This window comes from Astatotilapia calliptera, chromosome 10 (genome assembly GCF_964374335.1).
Source record: "Astatotilapia calliptera chromosome 10, fAstCal68.1, whole genome shotgun sequence".
Taxonomy (NCBI): Eukaryota; Metazoa; Chordata; class Actinopteri; order Cichliformes; family Cichlidae; genus Astatotilapia; species Astatotilapia calliptera.
The window spans coordinates 13,934,244-13,953,048 of record NC_137431.1 but is presented as its reverse complement, the minus strand read 5'-3'; the positions used below and the strand labels follow the sequence as shown (position 1 = coordinate 13,953,048).

The 18,805-nt window shown below is 39.6% G+C and overlaps 1 protein-coding gene and 1 long non-coding RNA gene across 11 annotated transcripts in view; one reads left to right on the top strand and one right to left on the bottom strand.

The window, feature by feature from the left end:
• The window catches only part of phldb1a (pleckstrin homology-like domain, family B, member 1a), a 29,611-nt gene extending 17,966 nt beyond the window's left edge, over positions 1-11,645 (top strand). For 6 of the 10 annotated variants that reach the window (XM_026181619.2, XM_026181618.2, XM_026181617.2 and 3 more), the window contains 11 exons: positions 197-319; positions 495-656; positions 831-971; positions 1,319-1,429; positions 1,507-1,585; positions 2,132-2,276; positions 2,573-2,663; positions 4,305-4,451; positions 6,336-6,555; positions 10,001-10,086; positions 10,690-11,645. In XM_026181619.2, coding sequence (XP_026037404.2) covers positions 197-319; positions 495-656; positions 831-971; positions 1,319-1,429; positions 1,507-1,585; positions 2,132-2,276; positions 2,573-2,663; positions 4,305-4,451; positions 6,336-6,555; positions 10,001-10,086; positions 10,690-10,830 — 1,446 coding nt within the window. In that variant the 3' untranslated portion in view covers positions 10,831-11,645. The remainder of the gene's footprint in view (positions 1-196; positions 320-494; positions 657-830; positions 972-1,318; positions 1,430-1,506; positions 1,586-2,131; positions 2,277-2,572; positions 2,664-4,304; positions 4,452-6,335; positions 6,556-10,000; positions 10,087-10,689) is intronic. The other 4 variants (XM_026181621.2, XM_026181624.2, XM_026181626.2 and 1 more) reach the window with 3 other exon arrangements.
• LOC113030299 (uncharacterized) overlaps positions 1-18,805 on the bottom strand; it is a 30,958-nt gene that overhangs the window by 10,229 nt on the left and 1,924 nt on the right. The gene's annotated exons all lie outside the window — the stretch shown is intronic.

Sequence of the window (18,805 nt, the reverse complement as noted above, 5' to 3'; positions counted from 1 at the left end):
CTCTACATCTGCCCTGTGATTGTTTGAGGCTTGCAAGACGAGCTTTGGTGGTTAAACTGTATGAATGTTAGACATTCATTTCACAGACAGTGGGGTAGTGGAGTGTGTTGAAACATCGTCGGGTTTGCTTTGTGAGTCTTTTGAATTAAGCGAGTGCCGCTCCTTCAGCCTTCTTCTGCTGTGGCTGTCGATGCAGGAGTACCTCAGGATGTCTGATGTCTATAGGATGTATGGAAATGCTTCTCTGCAGCCTCACTCTTCCTCTCCTGCTGCTCTCCACTGCCTCTCCCTCACTGTAACTCCAGCTTTGCCAACTGAGGTAGATCTCTTTTCTGCTCTTTGCAACACTCTGATATGTTTCTCTGATATGTCATAGTACTAAAACCAAGAAAAGTATACTAACATTACCTCCAGATGTCATTCCTCACCTTCTGCTCTCTGCTCATGTTCCGATTTGTTTTGTGTCTATGTCATGCTTCTATGTCTGTGTAAAGGAGTACATCACAGTCAGTCAGTTAAGTCAGATCTTTGGGATGCAGCGAGTCAATCCCTCCTCTTCCTCCTCCTCTATGCCAGCATTCCAACTCGCCTCCTCTGAATCCACCTTCTCATGCCACACAACTGCACGTGGTCCTTCCTCCTTTCTCTCTGCACAGGTTTGTTCATTTGCAGCCATCCACCGAATTGCTGTGATCTTCGTTTCTGTCCTAGCTTGATATTATCACAAGGACTAGCCGGTAGTCTTTTCTACCTGCCTGATGCTTCTGTTAATGATGCTGTTGCTCTGCTGCTCCCTTTTTCCTTTGCCTGAACGCTTTACATCACCGCAGAGCCAACCTGAGCTGAGCAGGAATGCATTGCCTCCTCTTAATCTTGAGCGCTGGTACCAGGAAATCATGGCAGCTGGAGAGCCTCAGCCATGCCCTCCACCACTGCCTGCAAAGTCTTTTGCCACACGCAGACACGGGCAGGTAAATTCACTTAAGCTCTCCGGGCACCTTTTAGAGTCTTGCTAAAGGGCACTAAAGCAATATAGACGTCATTAGTTATGCCACTGTTCATATATTTAAGACTAGAAAGCCCTCTAGTGGGGAAAAGGGTTAAGGTAACAATCAATGCTTTCAGACAACATATGAGCTAAATTAGGATGGGACAGAACAAAACATTTATAAATTTAATTTAATGCGTCACAACACAAAACACAAAGTACACCATGAAAATCAACATCTTGTTCAACTGCAGGTCACAAAATGCTAAACTGAAATCAAAGCATTCTACATTTATGAACTTATTGAGTAAGCGGTTTTTCCTTTCTCAGCTGTCAAAGTCCAAATCAGAAGGTGAAGTTGGACAGGTTTCATCAAACAGAAGCACCACGTTGTTGCCACACTCCAGTGGTGCTACACAGGAGAAAAATGCTTCCACAAAGGTCAGTTTCACACAGCTGAACTGTAATCAGTAAACTGTAAAGTCTACTCCACCTGATCCTTTTTATGTGTTTCTTAGGGGTTGCACTTAGCGCTGAGAGAGATGTCAAACCCACTGGAGATGGACTCCAGGAGGCAGTTGGCTTTGCCGAGCAGAGGTAACAGAGTCCATCAGTCCATGCATAGTCTCAGCTTGTGTGTCCACTGTCATGATAAAGACTACAAGGTGTGCACTGCAATTCTGAGCTACAAAACGTCCCGTAGCCACGTTTGCTGTATTCCGGGATGCAGCAAGGTACATCCAAAGGTTGCAAAGCAATTAACCATGAAGGTGTAAAAACTCCCTTATTGTTTTGCGGGCGCCCATAAATTGTTTGTACGCGCCTTAATGTGCTAACTGATAACCTAGAATTACACCTTCTCATACAGGCATTTAAATTTTTCTCTAAATAAAACAAACAATTAGAGAAAACTGATGAAGGCCATAGCGTTTAAATTGCTTCAGAACAGCTCTTCACAAACCAGTAGGTGATGTCACAGTTGCTATGTCCATCTTTGACTACAGTTTATGGTGGGGCTGTGTTTTTCTGTGTCCTTGCTGTCTGGATGCGATTTTCATCTAAAAGTAGCAATGACCTGTCACCAGCAGTAGAGGGTGGTGTAAGTCTGTCACACTTTACTCTGTGTCCTCTCTGCCTGCACAGATACATCTCCCACAGTCCATCACGCCATCTTGCATCACCAGCTGCCACCCAGTGGCAACCAGGCGTATGACACCCTGAGTCTGGAAAGCTCAGACAGCATGGAGACCAGCGTCTCCACCGGCAACTCCGCCTGTACCCCAGAAAGGTGAGAGGCTGGCTCTGTTTCCATGGGAACACTCAAGTCTGCCCTGTCTCTCAGGAGAAGGGTCACTGCTGCTTTGTTCCCGTGACAACATGTTTTCTTACACGCCTGCTCACGTGTCTCCTAGGTACACTGACTGTTGCTATACCAGCCAGCTCTAGTTTCCAGTTATTTTGTGAAGTTTACTGATGTTAATGACTGTGTCTGGCTCTCCTGCTGTTTCCAGTGTTTGTTTCCACGCATGTCTGTTTGCTTTTTGCTTTTTGTCATCAAATGCTCCTTTATTCTGTGTCTTGTAGCGCCTGTGGCTTAGAGGCCCAGAGGATAGAAGAGATGGAAAAGATGCTGAAGGAAGCGCAGCAGGAGAAAGCCAGACTGATTGAGAACAGAGTGAGTTCCCAACTTTTAGTTCTGACATTAAAAAAAGGCTCCATTTTTAACATGGCTGAACATCGGAATCCTCTTTATTTCAAAAGCTGGAACAAACAGTCACATCCATTAATCGTAGGTAATATTGGTTTAAATAATCAGCTGTTTTTGCCATTTTTTAAAACTAAAAATCCTTAATTCACATATGCGGGAGTTATTATAGTTTTTACATTTTTATATTGTTTATATATTTTTTGTTTCCAGATAATTTTTTTTCAATTCAGTTATACTGTTTTTACTGTCTAACGGTCTAGTTCGTTTTTTTTTTTATTAAACAAGATTGTTAGTTTTCCCATACACCCAGTTTTTTTTTTAGTTTAGTTGTCTTTATAGCTCCAATAATCTTGCTTACACTGTTGCTCAAAAACAAAAACAAAAAAATCTGTGTCTGTGTCTGTCTTCTTAGCTGCTGGAAATTACATCAGTTTAAAAAAAATGTTATTATGTTCAATTACTGCGTAAACAAAATGATTAACTGATAAGAAAATAATTGGCAGCTGATGAAATTAATGACAACAGTATCAGTATTTGCAGCCCTTGTTTCAGCTGACAGACCTGAAGCAATCACCTCCTCTCTGGCATAATAAACACTGCACAAGTGAAGTGTATTTATGCTATTTTTAGCTATGAGCATGTAATCTATCTGCAGTATGAAAGTAACAGTAATTAGTGTTTGTGACAACTATTGAAACATGACTTTACAGCCAGGGAAACATAATAATTCCTGGTTATAGCTGGAGTCAGTCCAGTGCTGTATGGATAAAATGACTACATTTATATGAAGATTTTTCTAGTCCTGTTTACACTACAAGCCATGTTCCTTTTGCCTATTACACACAAACACAATATATCAGGAGAAATTTTTCTCTGGAGTCACTTCCTACCAGCTGCAGGCTGGAGGACGCGGATAGTAAACTGCAGCCTTTGTGATCAGTCATTAAAGCCATACCAAAATTCTGAATATCACAATAGAATCCTGAATAATCAAAACAACGTTGATGCAAAATAATTACACAGTCAGCTCTGACATATTGTATCAAAAAAGAATCGCATCTTACACTAAATTAAAATAGTTTTAAAAAAAAGTACAGTTCTTATGATATCACCGATCACAGATTTTGTAAAATAAATAAATGACTGCAATCGCCAAATATTCCAGTTCCACTGAGAGTCGACACATTCCAACTTTGAGCTATTGCAAAACCTCTCGTGTGGCTCTCGCTCAGCAGATAAAAACCTGATCAAAGTGATCAAAGTGATCGGTGAACTTCAGATGTGGTGAAATGAAGTTGTAATTATTGTGTTTACCTTTGTATTATTTCCTCATGTGGAAATAAAGTAGACCCATATGTAAGTTTCTGAAAGCTGCAAAGGATCATTTTACATCAGCAAAGCTTACTTTTCCATACACAGACTTAAGGGATATATTTTACAAAACCCTGGATTGGGACTTGAATTCTCACGAGCATCTTCTGACAGTCATTTTCTTTGTATTGCAATATTTGCCTACCATTAACATATTCTCCCCGTCTCCCTTTTCCCCATTATTTTTTCTTCTCTTCTCTCCATCTGCGTCTCTTTCTCCTGCCCCGACGCTCCCAGGAGAGGGAGGTGCAGGCTCGGCGGCAGATGTTAGAGGAGGAGCGGAGGAGGCGAGAGGAGGCCGAGAGGAGGCTTCAGGACGAGACGGCCCACAGGCAGAGGCTGGTGGAGGAGGAGGTGAAGATGAGAGAGAAGCAGTTCTCCCAGGTCAGTGGAACAGAAGGAGGAGACGGGCGGCGGGAAGAAAAGAGAGGAGAGGAGACGAGAGGGGAGGAGAGGAGGGGTTAGGAGACTTGGGGGAAAGGATGAGAGACGAGACACTAAAGAGAGGCTGGGTATATATGAAGATCAAAGATTGTCAAGGAAGGGAGAGACAGGGGAAACAATGGAGGGGAGGGTGGAGAGAGAGAGAGTGGAAGAACAGAGGGAAAGTTATTATTGGAGGTGGTGTGAGAATGATATACACATAATTCAAGCTTTAATCCCGGCTGATTATCAGTGTTTATCGGCGTCCGTCACAGCAGACTCGATGAGAAACACATCAAGATCAGGCTGTTGTGAGTTGCAGGCTTTGATCTAGCTCCTGTAATGACTATTTTTAAAAGAAAAACCAATTAAAAGCCAAACTACAAACAGTTATCACCCGGCCTGCCTATCAGCATCAAATTTGCATGCATGAAACAGCTGTTTCAGACTGTACACTACTTCCTCAGTGCAAAATGTTACTGTCAGACAATGGTAGCATCCATCCAGTGGGCGATTTAGCAGCTAAGCAGCCAGATATTTCTTTAGGAGTTGGTAGACAGCTAAAAAAAAAAGGTAAGTAGTGGATTTGCCAGGCGGACGATCATGGTGCCAAATGAATGCTAATGTTGCCTTGAGTCTTCTGGATGTGCAAAGAGCCAACTATGTGTCTGAACACATTTAAGTTTGATTTATTTATAAAGCCCAATATCACAAATTTCCACACACAAATCTTCACTTGGAATTAAACAAGTTCCCTTCCAAAAGACCTTTAATGATAACAGTATTTAATATCACACTGTATTGTTTTAGGATTGTGGTTATAAAAATCAGATAAGCTGCAGGTTTAATTCACAATGACGTTTAGTTTGATCTGAATTCAGGAACAACAAAAATGTAGTATGGCCTCACTCTTAATATTACTAGTTTATTTATTTATTTAGGACAGTGCATGTTAATGAACATAAATGTAAAAAAAAAAATTACATGAATGTAAACATACCAGATTATAGCCAAGGGCTAATTTTCATCTGTTGTCCTTAAGCATAAAAAATAGACATAATAATTCATAAAAATTCATCATTCATTCATAATAAAAACTCCATCACCAAACTTACACATACACACCATTCTGTTCCCAAATAAAACATTAAAACTATATAACTCATACATGATCACACACTTGATTTGTCCATAACCAGTTTTTAACCTTTGCCTTAAACAAATTGAGTGTAGAGCATTCTCTAATGGGTTGAGGAAGACTGTTCCACAGATGGCCTCCCTTGACAGAGAGGACGTTCTGCCCAAATGCTGTCCGTCTGTGGGGTATAAACAAGTCTCCTCGGATTGAAGCTCGAGTGGTCCTGTCTGAGCTTTCTTTATGCCTAATGAACTGCTTTAGTGGTGGTGGAGCAAGGGAGTGTAAGACTTTATATATTAAACACACTCTTTTAAGTTTCACTAAGTTATTGAAGTTCAGTAATTTATGTTTTTTTAACACATGACAGTGGTGGTGGGAAGTCGGTTTTTTGTCAAGTAGTTTTAAACTTCTTTTATAAATGTTTTCAATAGTTTTAAGTGTTGTTGGACAAGCAAGTGACCAGGACGTCAAACAATAGTCCATATGAGAGATGATCATTGAGTAAAAATAAGTTACTAAAATATTGATTAGTAAGCAAATTACCAGTAAGCACGTGTATTCAAAAAGTAGGATCTTGTTTCCTCACAGCTTCGAAAGAAAATCTTCCAGTTATCTCATGAAGTCTTGAGTCACAGAAAGCAATTCTGCTGATTATTTCCAGAATTTTAAAAAGCAGCACTGACGCAGTGTCTATGTTTTCTTTACAGGCCCGTCCAATGACGCGCTACCTGCCGAACCGCAAGGAGGAGTTTGACCTGCGTGCCCATGTGGAGTCATGCGGCCACAACATAGACACCTGCCCCTTTGTCATCCTCACTGAAAAAATGTGCAAGGGCCACTTGGTGAAGATGGGCGGCAAAATCAAATCCTGGAAGAAACGCTGGTTCGTTTTTGACCGTCTCAAGAGGAACTTCTGTTATTACGTGGGTGAGGACTGAACGAAGAGAGGTTTTCCCTCAAACAATGGTTAATTTTATTTTATTTAATTATTGAATAACATCGCAAGAAAGCCGAGCCTCAGTTATTTAAGTCTTTTGGAAGAGAGGTCTGCGAACAGAGCACATGTATTCAAGATAAAGAGTCAGACGAAACCATCATCACTCTCTAGATATGATTTTAAAAATCACAGAAATGTTTGAAAACTAACATCTCTTTGTGTTGCAGTATATTATAGCATTAAAGTACACCGGTATTTCCAGCTCAGAGTTGGCAAAGTGGACTTTTGAAGCTCCTCTGTCCTGTGATCTAGTGCCCCATTAAGTGTGAATTCAGCTATCCAATTTATAATGAAGCTTTTCTTCAAGTGCGCTCGTTCAGTTTCACACACGCAGTGAATGCAGGCGCCCTCGAGGTACTTTTAAAGATAAAAAACTGCTCAGAGAAAAGAAAACACTGAAAAAAGTGCACAAAGGGGAGGTATAGTTAAAGACTATTTTAAAACTTACAAGCTCTTTGTTAGAGCAGAAATAAAAAGAGACACACCAAGACATTGCATCACATAAAAAAGTGACTGACAGAGATAGAAAACACAGCTTTCAGTATGCCATCAAACTCATGAAACCATTAAAAAATATATAATGGCTGTACTGGCATGATAATGGTACAATGATACAGTCCAGTCACTGCGTACCCTCTTAAGCTTTATACTTTCTGATTAAATCCCTGCCCTTAAAGATGATTTCTGGTCATGCAATGGTAGATTTCTTGTTCACTCATACTGTCTTCCAGTTGTCTTGCTGTCCATATAAGATGGAAAACAGAAACAGAGACACGTGAGGCAGTCCTCACTGATACGCACTGTTACAATTAACATGTTTAATCATGACTTTTTTAAGCTTCTTTTTACAACTGGCAGGATGTTTTAAAAGATGTTTTAGAGGTTTGAAAACGGCATGGAGTCACTCCTGAGTGGATCACAGCACCATTATTCATCACTTTGTTTTTTATAAAACATTTTTGTTGACTCCAGTTTTTCAGTTTCTTTTAAAATTGCAGACACAGCGTGCTTGTAGGATCTGTCCAATCAAATTACACTTTGTCTTTCAAAGTCCACTTCAGTATCTTCACATGGCACTTCAAGAGCAACTAAAGTGAAAAACTTTCATCCACCCTTTCTTCTTGCTCCTGCTGAGCTCCGTTAAACACTACTCAGTGCTTTCATCACCAACAAAACTTCACAGCATGAAGGACTAACAGGATGACTCTATGTCTCTGCAGAAGGATCACATTGTGTCAAGTTAGCCTCTAGCCTCATTCACGGAAAAAACTTTCAGCATTAAGTGATCAAACTACCCCTCTGTTCCTTATTTGGTAGAAAGGTTCCTTACTGTACACCAGACCCTGACCTGATTTATCCAATTCACCCCACAGCAGTGCAGAGGCTCCTCTGAGAAGCACACATGAGTGTAAAAGTGTCCCAAACACTTCTGTGTTGATTCACCTGCAAGCGACTGCTAATTAAAGCCGCTCCTAAGTGGAGTTCTTCGCCTCGTTCCTGTGCGTTGAAACTGAAGCCAGTTTGTAATTGGCGTCTATCACACTGCCCTCTGAATTCGAATTGAGAACAGTTCGTTTTCTGAATAATTCACAAGCGTTTTTGAGCCATTATTTTACAGTCAAGTTCAAAATAGAACCCGAGTGTGTTTTCATTACCCCGTTCTCTTTGCTCCTCTCGCTCTCCCCACTCACTTGCCTAGCCTTTTCACCCCCTCACTCCTGACGAAGATGATGGTGATGACGGTGATGAAATAAGATGCAATACTTTCTCTGGATGTGTTTTTCTTGGGGAGGAGGCTAGCTCCTGGCTTGTTCGTGACTAATAAAACGAAACTCACATTTCAAAAACATTTATCTCATTACTAAGCAGATTTGACTTTATGGAAAAGGAAAAGCAAGAAGAAGTGCCGGACGCATTTCAAAAGACCGCTTTTAATTGTTGGTGGATGTTTGGTTCTCAGTTGGGCACTCCAGTTTGCATGAAAGAGACTGAATGAAATAGACCACTGTTTATTTGAACAAGACTGGAATCCAGAAACTCTTTTAGCAGATTTTATTTGAAGAACTCCTTCACACTCAACGGCAAATAGTTTAGCCCCAAACTAGAAAAAACCATCAACTGTATCTGATGAGCTTCATATGCAGGTTTCACTTAGTGATTTTAAAACGCTTAAAGCCATCCTGTGGGTACAGAACACAAATCCAAAGGACTGGACAGAAGGTCTGACCTGCTTCAAGGGAAATGTTGAACAGAAGGATCAAATGTAGTATTCAAAAGAGACTTTCCTTTTAAGATTTATAAAAATTCTTAACCTCGCCAGGAGGGGAAAAAAAAAGGAAAACACAGAGACAATCCAGAAAGTACAACTGAAGAAAACAAGTCAAATTAATAGGATGGTAAAGACTTCAGGCATAGCTTGAAATAGACTCCCACTTTTAATTAACTTTTACTCTGATACGGCGCTGCTCATACCTATTCATGGATTATGTGTTGCTGGGAAAAAAAACATTAAACACCTTTTTCCTCATTTTTGCCTGATTTCTCCATCTAGATTTAAGTTATAGGACTAAGATAAGAGAAAAGGGCATTTCTGTGTAAGGTGATCCAATGCAACAAACAAACCCCACACTTTAAAAAATATCTGGCTTTTACTAATAAATTGCTTTGAGCCTTTGAATTAAGTTCTATTAAGTCAAGTGAGATGGAAAAATGTACCAAAAACGTCATAATAACAAAAAGGAGAAACATGCACATAAAACCCAAGGACTCAAGGAATCAACATGTACATCTACACTGTGAATTTCCCATACCTTTGTATTTATGGTGTATTATGGTTTTATGTAATTTTATAAAATCAGCAACAGCTACAAACTCTCAGTTTCGGGCTCCATTCTGAAACTATGTTAAACTTAAATATAAATTACCAACAGATTAATTTCTGCGTTTTAAAGTGAAGACAGTCTTAAAGTCACACTAGTGTAGTTTTTTTTTTTTTTTACAGTTCAGTCTTAGCTTGAATGAGTTGCTATATCATTTAGCTTTTATGCTCCTTGATCCTTCAGCCATCCGCGTTTCTGCTGGGACTCACACTCACCCCAGTTATTTATTTTATTTATATTTAGTCTTTCCTATATTAGGATTGAATGGCTAAAACATGAAAAATAGACCACATATTAAAATGTGAAATGTATTTTGTCACTGAATGTCTGCCCTCGTCTTCAGGTGAGAATAAACGCAATCGGTCCATTCATATTATCACCGATGTATCCTTGGCTGATTCTGCCGTAAGGCGCTTGGGCTGGCAGAGGTCTTGCATCAGTACAAGATGTAATGTAATGTCTTTTAATATATTTATTTTCCTTTTCTCTCTCTCAGACAAGCATGAGACCAAGCTGAAAGGGCTCATTTACTTTCAGGCGATTGAAGAGGTTTATTACGATCACCTACGCAGCGCCACTAAGGTAAACACTCCTTTGTCCATTACTTACAATTCAGAATTTCATTGATTACTCTATAATATTTTGCATGCATGATAATCAAGTATAAATTCATGAAAGGTGGATTTGTGTGTGATGCGTTAAACTCCAGAACAACGCTTTATACGGCGTGTTTTTTAAAATCGCAGCCATCATTTTTAAGTACAGATTTTAAATTAGATACATTACTTTACATTATGTTACATTATTTTAACAAGCAATACTGCCTTTAAAAAAGAGACTGCAACTTTAGTATAAAGCAACATTTCTGTGTAACTTACTTTTCAAAAGGCAGATTTAACAAATATCTGCCTTTTAAAAATTTCAGGGGATCTAAAGGTTCAGATAAGACTGGAATATTTTTGTCATTCTGTCATTATTTCAACTTCTCCCACAAAAGGTTCACCATGCTCAAGTCATTTTTCTTTTAGTTTACTTTTTGTTTGAAACAGACTACAGCCAGAGTTTGTTTTAACTGTTTTAACTCATTTTTATATTTTTTGTTGTTCTGAAAAACGTCTGGAAAAAGCAACAGGTGCAGCTTTCAGTTTTTGCTCGATAAAATCCCCCTCCTCTTTGATTTCACAGAGCCCCACTCCATCTTTGACCTTCTGCGTGAAAACTCATGACCGGCTTTACTATATGGTGGCCCCGTCCCCTGAGGCCATGAGGATCTGGATGGATGTCATAGTAACGGGTGCAGAGGGCTATACGCAGTTCATGAGCTGAGGGACCACTGGGTGAGCGATCTGGTTGATGTCGGAAACCAAGCGAGCACCCAGACACCTGCGAGCCAACCTGAGCTGCTCCCTGCCGCAGCCGGGACTGGAATAAAACAGCTTGACAGCGTGTAACGGATGGACTTTTAAAGGGATGAATAACCTTGGGCCAGATGCCTTTGAGCAGATGAGGGCTCACTCATGACAAGGGTGCATTTCAGTGATTATGAGAGTTGTATTTATCTTTCACCTAGCTGTGTGAGTAGAAGAAAAAAAAACACTTTGAGTAGCCTGCCAGTAGATTCACGAGGGACTTCTCAGCAACATCAATCACATTCGAGTACCAAATGTACTGTTAATATTTACAATACGATACTTTATTCTTACTTTATATAAGCTCAACCTGTTTACACCTTTGAAGCCGATCTATGCATGCAGTTTTATCACTCTAACCTTTTTGATACATTTGTACTTTTTCCCTTTGTTAACTTTTCTCATATTACAAAATAGCCTCTCAGTATTACAAAACAACAACTATACAGTAAAAACAACTTACAAGCAGCTACTCTGAAATATATTATTGAGACGCATATTATTTGGTGCCAAATACTTGTAATGCTGTGCAAGATTTGTTCTTTTTTTGTTACACAAGTGTTAATACCACTTTATGTATTGTTCCAGGAGCTTCTCATTTAGGCTAATAACACAGCTTTAATATGTCTGTACTATGTCAAGTTAAATTCTAATAATATGATTTTAATAAGAATCATAAATTATATAACAGGATTGTAAAACTACGTGTAATAAACAAAACTATATAATGTATCTTTTGTTGCTTTTTGCCTCATAAAGCACTACGCTGCTGACAAATTGCCTAAACTGGATGCATTCAGTTAGCACTTCTTCCTTAATTAGCGTGTCTCCCACACAAGTTAATTACCAGCTTTCTATAAATAAAACCCGCACGCCCCAATTTGTTGCTTACATTCACAAAGGTGTTCATTTTTAAAACGTTACAACGGGTCTATTTACATGAGAACAATCAGGTGGTTTAATGAGTTAAATTGGCTCGTTAACTCTGATCAAGTACAAAAGAAACACTGAAGCCGTATTTTTTGTGTTTGTATTTTTGGGGCAGCGTAATTAATTATATCGCTCACTTTGCACTAGGTGGGAGACATGGAAATGAAAAAAGGAAAAAAAAACATGAAGGGAAATTACATGCGACTTTACATGCATGATTCAATATTAAGAAATTTCAAATCACGTACTGTAAAACCGTGTTCATGAAGTTCCCACAAAGTGGGCGCTTAAGAGTAAAAATTCCTCACATCTACACAGCGGATCTTCTCGTGTTCAAATTTTCTAAAGGTGCAAGTGCAGATTACTATTAACCTGTGACAGGGCGGTATGATTAATTGACTCCAGGGACCAGGGGGATATTCAGCAAATGTGCAGGTAATCAGGGAAACACACCTTGCTGCTGACAGGTACTGATTCGATTCAGCACTTGAAATGTTAATTCTTAATTTCTTGGTCTAAAGTGAAAAACATGTTGTGTGCAGCGATGTCGACTGAAATGAGCACCCTCAGTTTAATGCAGCCAATGATTCCTACTAATAACTTCTGCCGCTTCACTAATATCATTCACACCATTTGCATTTGGCTGACCTTGGGAGAGATTTTCACACATCGTGCCATTCAGTACTTCTGAGTCTTTGCTGTGCCCAGCTGAATAATAAACAGATCTTTAAGAGGGCAGCGCTCGCTCATTACCGTGGTGACGAGCAAGAGTGACACCCAGCCTTATTGTTGGTGAAATATTAATGAAACAGGGGGTGATTTCCCCACACTCTCCCGCTCACACTGGTCTTTTTCCCAAGGCCTTTATCACACAAATGAGAGCGTCGACGCTGTGAATTAGCAAAGGTCTTACACGATTTTGTCAATATTAATAGGAGATATTAGCCTCGTCTCAAGACAACCGAAAATATCTGACGAAATGAAAACATCTGTCAGCTCAGGGGGAAGGTTTTTTAGCATCTCCTGTCAAAGATCTCCGCTCTCACATCCTTCACAACACTTCAGCGCAGGCATTTGTAATTTATAAGTTTTCATATCCACATGTGAGTTCGGATTAATTTAGGAGATTAAAGCGAAAAATCTCCTGCCCAACCCCTAACACACTCCCCCCTCTGCACACACGCAGGCTCAGACATCACACATGAAAGCATCCTTCACTAAATGCATCTGATACACTGGCGAAAGTTGCACTCACAGTGTTTACTGCTTTGAACAAATCATCTTCGCTTTCTTTGAAGGGGATGTAAACCGACAGTTATTAATTCAAAAACAGGCTACACAATAGATACAAAGCATTCGATTACATTGTTGTTGTTGTTTTCTCTCTCTCCAGATTTCACAGTACGCACAGCACAATGTGTAAAAAATATCCAGAGGGGAAACGCGCCAATGTTGACCTAATGAGGACAACAAAAACAGAGACACATCACAACGGCACCCCCACTGTGGGGTAATAATTCTTTGTGTTCTGATAACTAAATAAAATCACACTTTACATGTGCATTGATTTTTTGATAATCTGAGATATAAAAGGAACTGTATATTCACCCATAGGTAACCCTTTTCAATTGCTTGCTAACCCACATATCTGATGAACCAATCACATGGCAACATCTAAATCCATTAAAACTTTTAGACATGGTCATGAGAGCTTTAAGTTTAAAGTGAGCATCAGAATGAGGAAGAAAGGTGATGTCAGAGGAAAATAGCCAGGTTGCTTCAATCTGAAAGGAAGGCAACGGTAGGGCTGTGCGATATGACCAAAATCTCATATCCCGATATAAGAATTCCATCGTCCCGATAACGATATAAATCACACAAATGTAACATTTTCTGTAAATTCTGTGAATCTCGGGCAGCTCGACTTGCGTGAAGTGTTTCCAGGTGCGCGTCATGTAGCTGGAGTCGAGTGTTTTAACAGATGCATGAAACTACACATTTTGAGTATTGAGTGAGTATTTATTACACGGCGTGCTGCGGGGAAAAGCCTGTTCTAACGTTTAAGTCTAAGGTTTATTTTTTAGCACCTGGCGGCTCTTTTTTTTACTTCTCATCCGTAAATAATCTGCTCTTTCACGTGATTCAAGTTATTTTGAAAAGTCTCAACAGGATCTTGAGCTTTATTGTGAAAGGTTTGTGTGGAACATAAACAAGCGGACACGCTATGGTGTTACCGTCTTGTTGCTAACGACAACGCATAAAAACAGGCGCTTGTCCGTCTGTAGTGTGGTTATATAAAATATAAGAGAAAGAGAAAACTTTAAGAAATTAATATAGCCACTACAGTGACCATCAAAACGATGAAAAAATATTGCCGTAAACAGTTTATTTTGCGACACCACGAAACAAACGATAGCGTAAAATGAAACGATAGACGTCTTTATGTCGTCATCCGATATATATCGTTATATCGAACAGCCCTAGGCAACGGTATCTTAAATAACCACTAATTAGGCAGATGGGTTTTAGCAGCACAAGACCCCGCTATGTGCCACTTCTGTCAGCTAAGAACTGGAAAGTGAAGCTTTAGTTCACACAGGCTCATCAAAATTGGACAACAGAAGTTAAAAAAAATAAAAATAAAAAACTTGCCTAGTCTGATGAGTCATGTGTCTGCACTTCGGAGACACCACAGAGGCCCTAAAGGAAATATTTGCTGAAGGTCATCTAGTCCCATCCACATTCCCTCCTTTAAAACAGTGGCCACAACTTTCAATCAGAATTTCCCTATTTAACAGACATTACACGTCTCCCACCATAACGGACACAGATTTTGGTTCCGTTTATCATAACTGTCATAACTGGTAAGGTTTTTGGACCCATAAGCAAGCATTGAGAGAGGTACCAGCCTCACTAGTTTTATTACATAAGAGGTTTGAGTGGGCAGGTAGGCGAGTGTCCACAAGTGAGTTTTCTTGCAGACAGGTTTTCTTTTCACAGAGACTGTTTGTTACCCTGAACAAGGGAATGCAGACGAGAATACCAGAGGGGATCCAAAGCAGATGGAGAAAATAGTCAACAAGACTTCCTAGAGCTAGACTAGCTATTGTACTGCATGCTGTAACAAGCTGGTGATGAGTTGATGAAGAGCTGGTTCTTTTATGCACAGGTAACTCCTGATTGAAAACAGGTGTGCCAGCCAAGCTCAACGGGAAAAGTGAATCGACACACTCAGACAGTAAAAAGGGAGCGGGTGAGAGAGGGAGCTTGAAAAAATGCACTGCAAAGAATACAGAAATGCACAAAGAGAAGGAACAACAGGAGGAAATACACTGAATACTGCAGTGTAAGCTCCAAGACATGGGGAAAAAAAGAAGAAGGGTTGCAAGTAATGTTTGATGAAGCACTACAAAGTAACACTGAAATGCAGAAAAAAGAAAGAGAGGGAACAACAGGAAGAAACACAGAGAGAAATGCAGAGTATTCTCCAAGACTCCGAGAGGAAAAATACAGAACTGTGAGTATTTTATAACAAAGCAAAAGACAAAAACACTGAAACAGAGGAGGAGAAGGAACACCTGGAGAAAATATGGACCGATATACAGTTTAGGTTCTGAGAAATGGTGACATGCATAAAGAGAAGTGATGATGGAAACACATAAAAAGCGTGCACTTCATGAAATGCTGAGGAAAAATCAGGAGTTACAAGCCAAATGTGACAAAGTACAATAAAGGAATAAAGACATGCATAAGGTGAAAAAAAAAAAGAGAAGGAAGTGATATATAATGATGTGAAAGAATCGTATGAAGAAAAGCAGAAAAAAATAGAAAAAACTGAAGAAACTGTAGAAACAGAATGAAGAAACCATAAAAACTGGTCATGTTGTAACAGTTACGGTTAAATTATGCCAAAAAATATCAGCATCATAACCACTTTTAACAATGTTTAGAAATATTACTGATGAAAATGACCATTAAGCAGTGAGTAAGAAAAACTGAATAAGTTAAACTTTGCGTGACATGACTTCCCGTATTAAGGTCAGCTGACAGGTTTAAGTTGGATACAATGTAGCGGTGTTTCAAGAATAATTCAATTTAATTTGAAATGTTCTGCACCTCTAGTAGTATTTTCACTACCTTAAAACAGGCTCTTTAGTGCTATTGCAGGTATGAAAAAAATTCTTTTTAGAAAGTCAAGCTATTACATCACTCTTCATTAACAGGAAAATATCAGCACATACCTGGAACATGACATAAATTAAATATGCTGCTGCTCCGATTTTTAGATGCAGAATTAAACTCGCTGGTCACTTGTTTTTCTTTAAAGGTTCATTTGCTCAACTAAATGTTAACCCACATATTTAACCAGCCAATTACATGCAAATCAATGCATTTAGGCATGTCGAGATGACCGAGACGACCTGCTGAAGTTCCAGCTGACTATCACAATGAGGAAAAAATGTGATTTAGGTGACTTTGACCATGGTATGATTATTGATGCCTGATGGGCTGGTATCAGCATTTCAGAAACTGCTGATTTACTGGAATTTTCCAACATCTCTCTAACCATCTCTAGGGTTTACAGAGAATCATCTGAAAAAGAGAAAACATGCAGTGAGCCTCAGTTCTCTGGGTAAAAATGGCTGGTTGAAGCAAGAAGGCAGAGGAGCACAATCTGACTGCTTCAAGCTAATAGAAAGACAAGAATCACTCAAATAACCACTTATTACAACTGAGATATGCAGAGGAATATCTCTGAATGAACGTGCCAAACCTTGAAGCAAATGGGACCGCAAAAGATGTCAGTCAGAAAACTGAAGCTACAATTTGGATTTTGACAAAATCAGACAACAGCAGATTGGAAATGTGTTGCCTGTTCTGAGGAGTCGTAATTTCTGCTGCCACATTTAGAGGGTAGGGTCATAATTTGGTGTAGACAATGTGTTAGCATGGATCCATTATGTCCTGTTTCAACAGTTTAGGCTGCCTGTAGTGTTGTAATGAGGTAAAAGCACACTTTGGACAACTTAGTACCAAGTAAGCATGAGTTAAACTCGACAGCTTACTAGAGTATTGCTGCTGACCATAGCCATTCTTTTGGGACCACAGCATACGCATCTTCTGATGGATGCTTTGAATGGGGAAAAAATATCATGAAAAATGTCAAATAACCTCAAACTGGTTTCTTGGACATGAAAATGAGTTCACTGTATGCAAATGGCCTTCACAGCCACCAGATCTCAGTTCAGTAGAGCGTCTTTGGGACGTGAAGAATAACATCGTGGTTGTGCAGCCTTAAAACTGCTAAACTGTGTGATGCTGTCATGTCAATATGTTTGCAGCACCTTGTTGAATCGAAACAAAGAATTTTAAAAAATGGGGGTTCCAACTAGTAAAGTGCATCTAATAAAGTGGTCAGTGAGTGGATGCATTTCTTTTGTCTTTATGTTGCTTAACACTTAACACTTTGTCTTATGCTCCCCATCAAAGTAAAGGACTGTTTGCTTGCAAATATACTGTTAAATAAAGTGACTTTGCAGAAAGCAGAGACCCCATGACAAACAGTCAAACAATGGAAGATAACATTGTAAACTAGTGTTAACATGCCTTACCAAACTAACAATTAGAATTCAAAGTTCAGCACGAGTTAACTTAAGCTCTGATGAGTGAACAGTTTAAGTTTTTTCATGAGCACGAAGCATATGGCCTGGATGGTTATCGGCTGTGTAAAACTCATAGGTGACAGACGCTGAGCCTCAGGGGTTTTAAATGTTTCTGCAGCGCAGCATCACACAGCCTGAGTGCTGTAAATGACACAGAGGAACCACTTGGGACCCATTTGCTTAAAGAGCTGAAATTCTGGAGAACACAAGTGATGCACGGACAATAAGTATGAATAAAAAGCTGTGATATGCAACAATTCGTTTACTTTCTTTGTTGTCCTGCTGTTATTGTAGCACTGTTTTCTTTTACAGACCTTACACTGTATGCCACGCACGGCTTCATTCAACATGCTTTCAGAAGTTGGAGTTAGGTATGAGTGATCTACTAAAAGCTGTGAGATCCCACAGGAAGACAAAGCAGATGCTGTAGTGAGTTCTTTACATCAAACACCTCTAATATACCACGAAGTCCTTGAGGAATAGCAAATAAACAGAACCCTATGACTGACTGGTTCCTATCTGTCACAGCTGAATGCAAATGAAGTTGCTTTAAACATCCGTGAATGAAAAATTATACTATGCTTGTCACTTTCCTGAGACTTGATTACATGTTTTCACGGCAAACCGAAAAACAAATTCAAGTGATCAGCAGGCTGAACACACACAGAAACGTCCACAAATCCCCTCTGAGAGGCTTCCATTCACAAGTCGTAACTGAATTCCATGTTTTCTTCGTATGTTCAAAGAGGGGCAAAAGTTGAGGACAATAAATTCTGAGAGAGATGATGATGAAATGATGGTGTAACCCTTACTAACGTGCCATACATGCACTTGGCATGCAGCATTGACTTTTCTGACTTCTCTGCTCATCCACAATATTCAGACAATGAATTTGGGTATCGAGTGATGGACTTCCAACTCCCGCTATAGAAAAACCGACAATAAATATTTCAAGAGTATCTGAAGTCTAGTTTGATCCAGAGTTGTTTACTTTGGCTCGTTTTCCTGTGTTGTTTTAACAAGTCGGAAAGTTGATCTATTCCAGTTTTTGCAAATGGATACTGAGGTTGTTAAGATTTTCCAGAGGAAGGAGGGGGAGACATGAAGGTGTTTTGCTGCGCAAATAACACATTTTACATGTCTTCCTAAATAATGACAGAGGAAACTGTACTTAATAGTGGAGACTGCAGGGAAATCCAGCCATGCTGTCATAAGGAGCACCTTAGATTTCTCTCATGATGCGCAAACAGGAATCCCTCAGTGGACCAATTAATACAGACAGAGAGAGCAGTCAGCGAT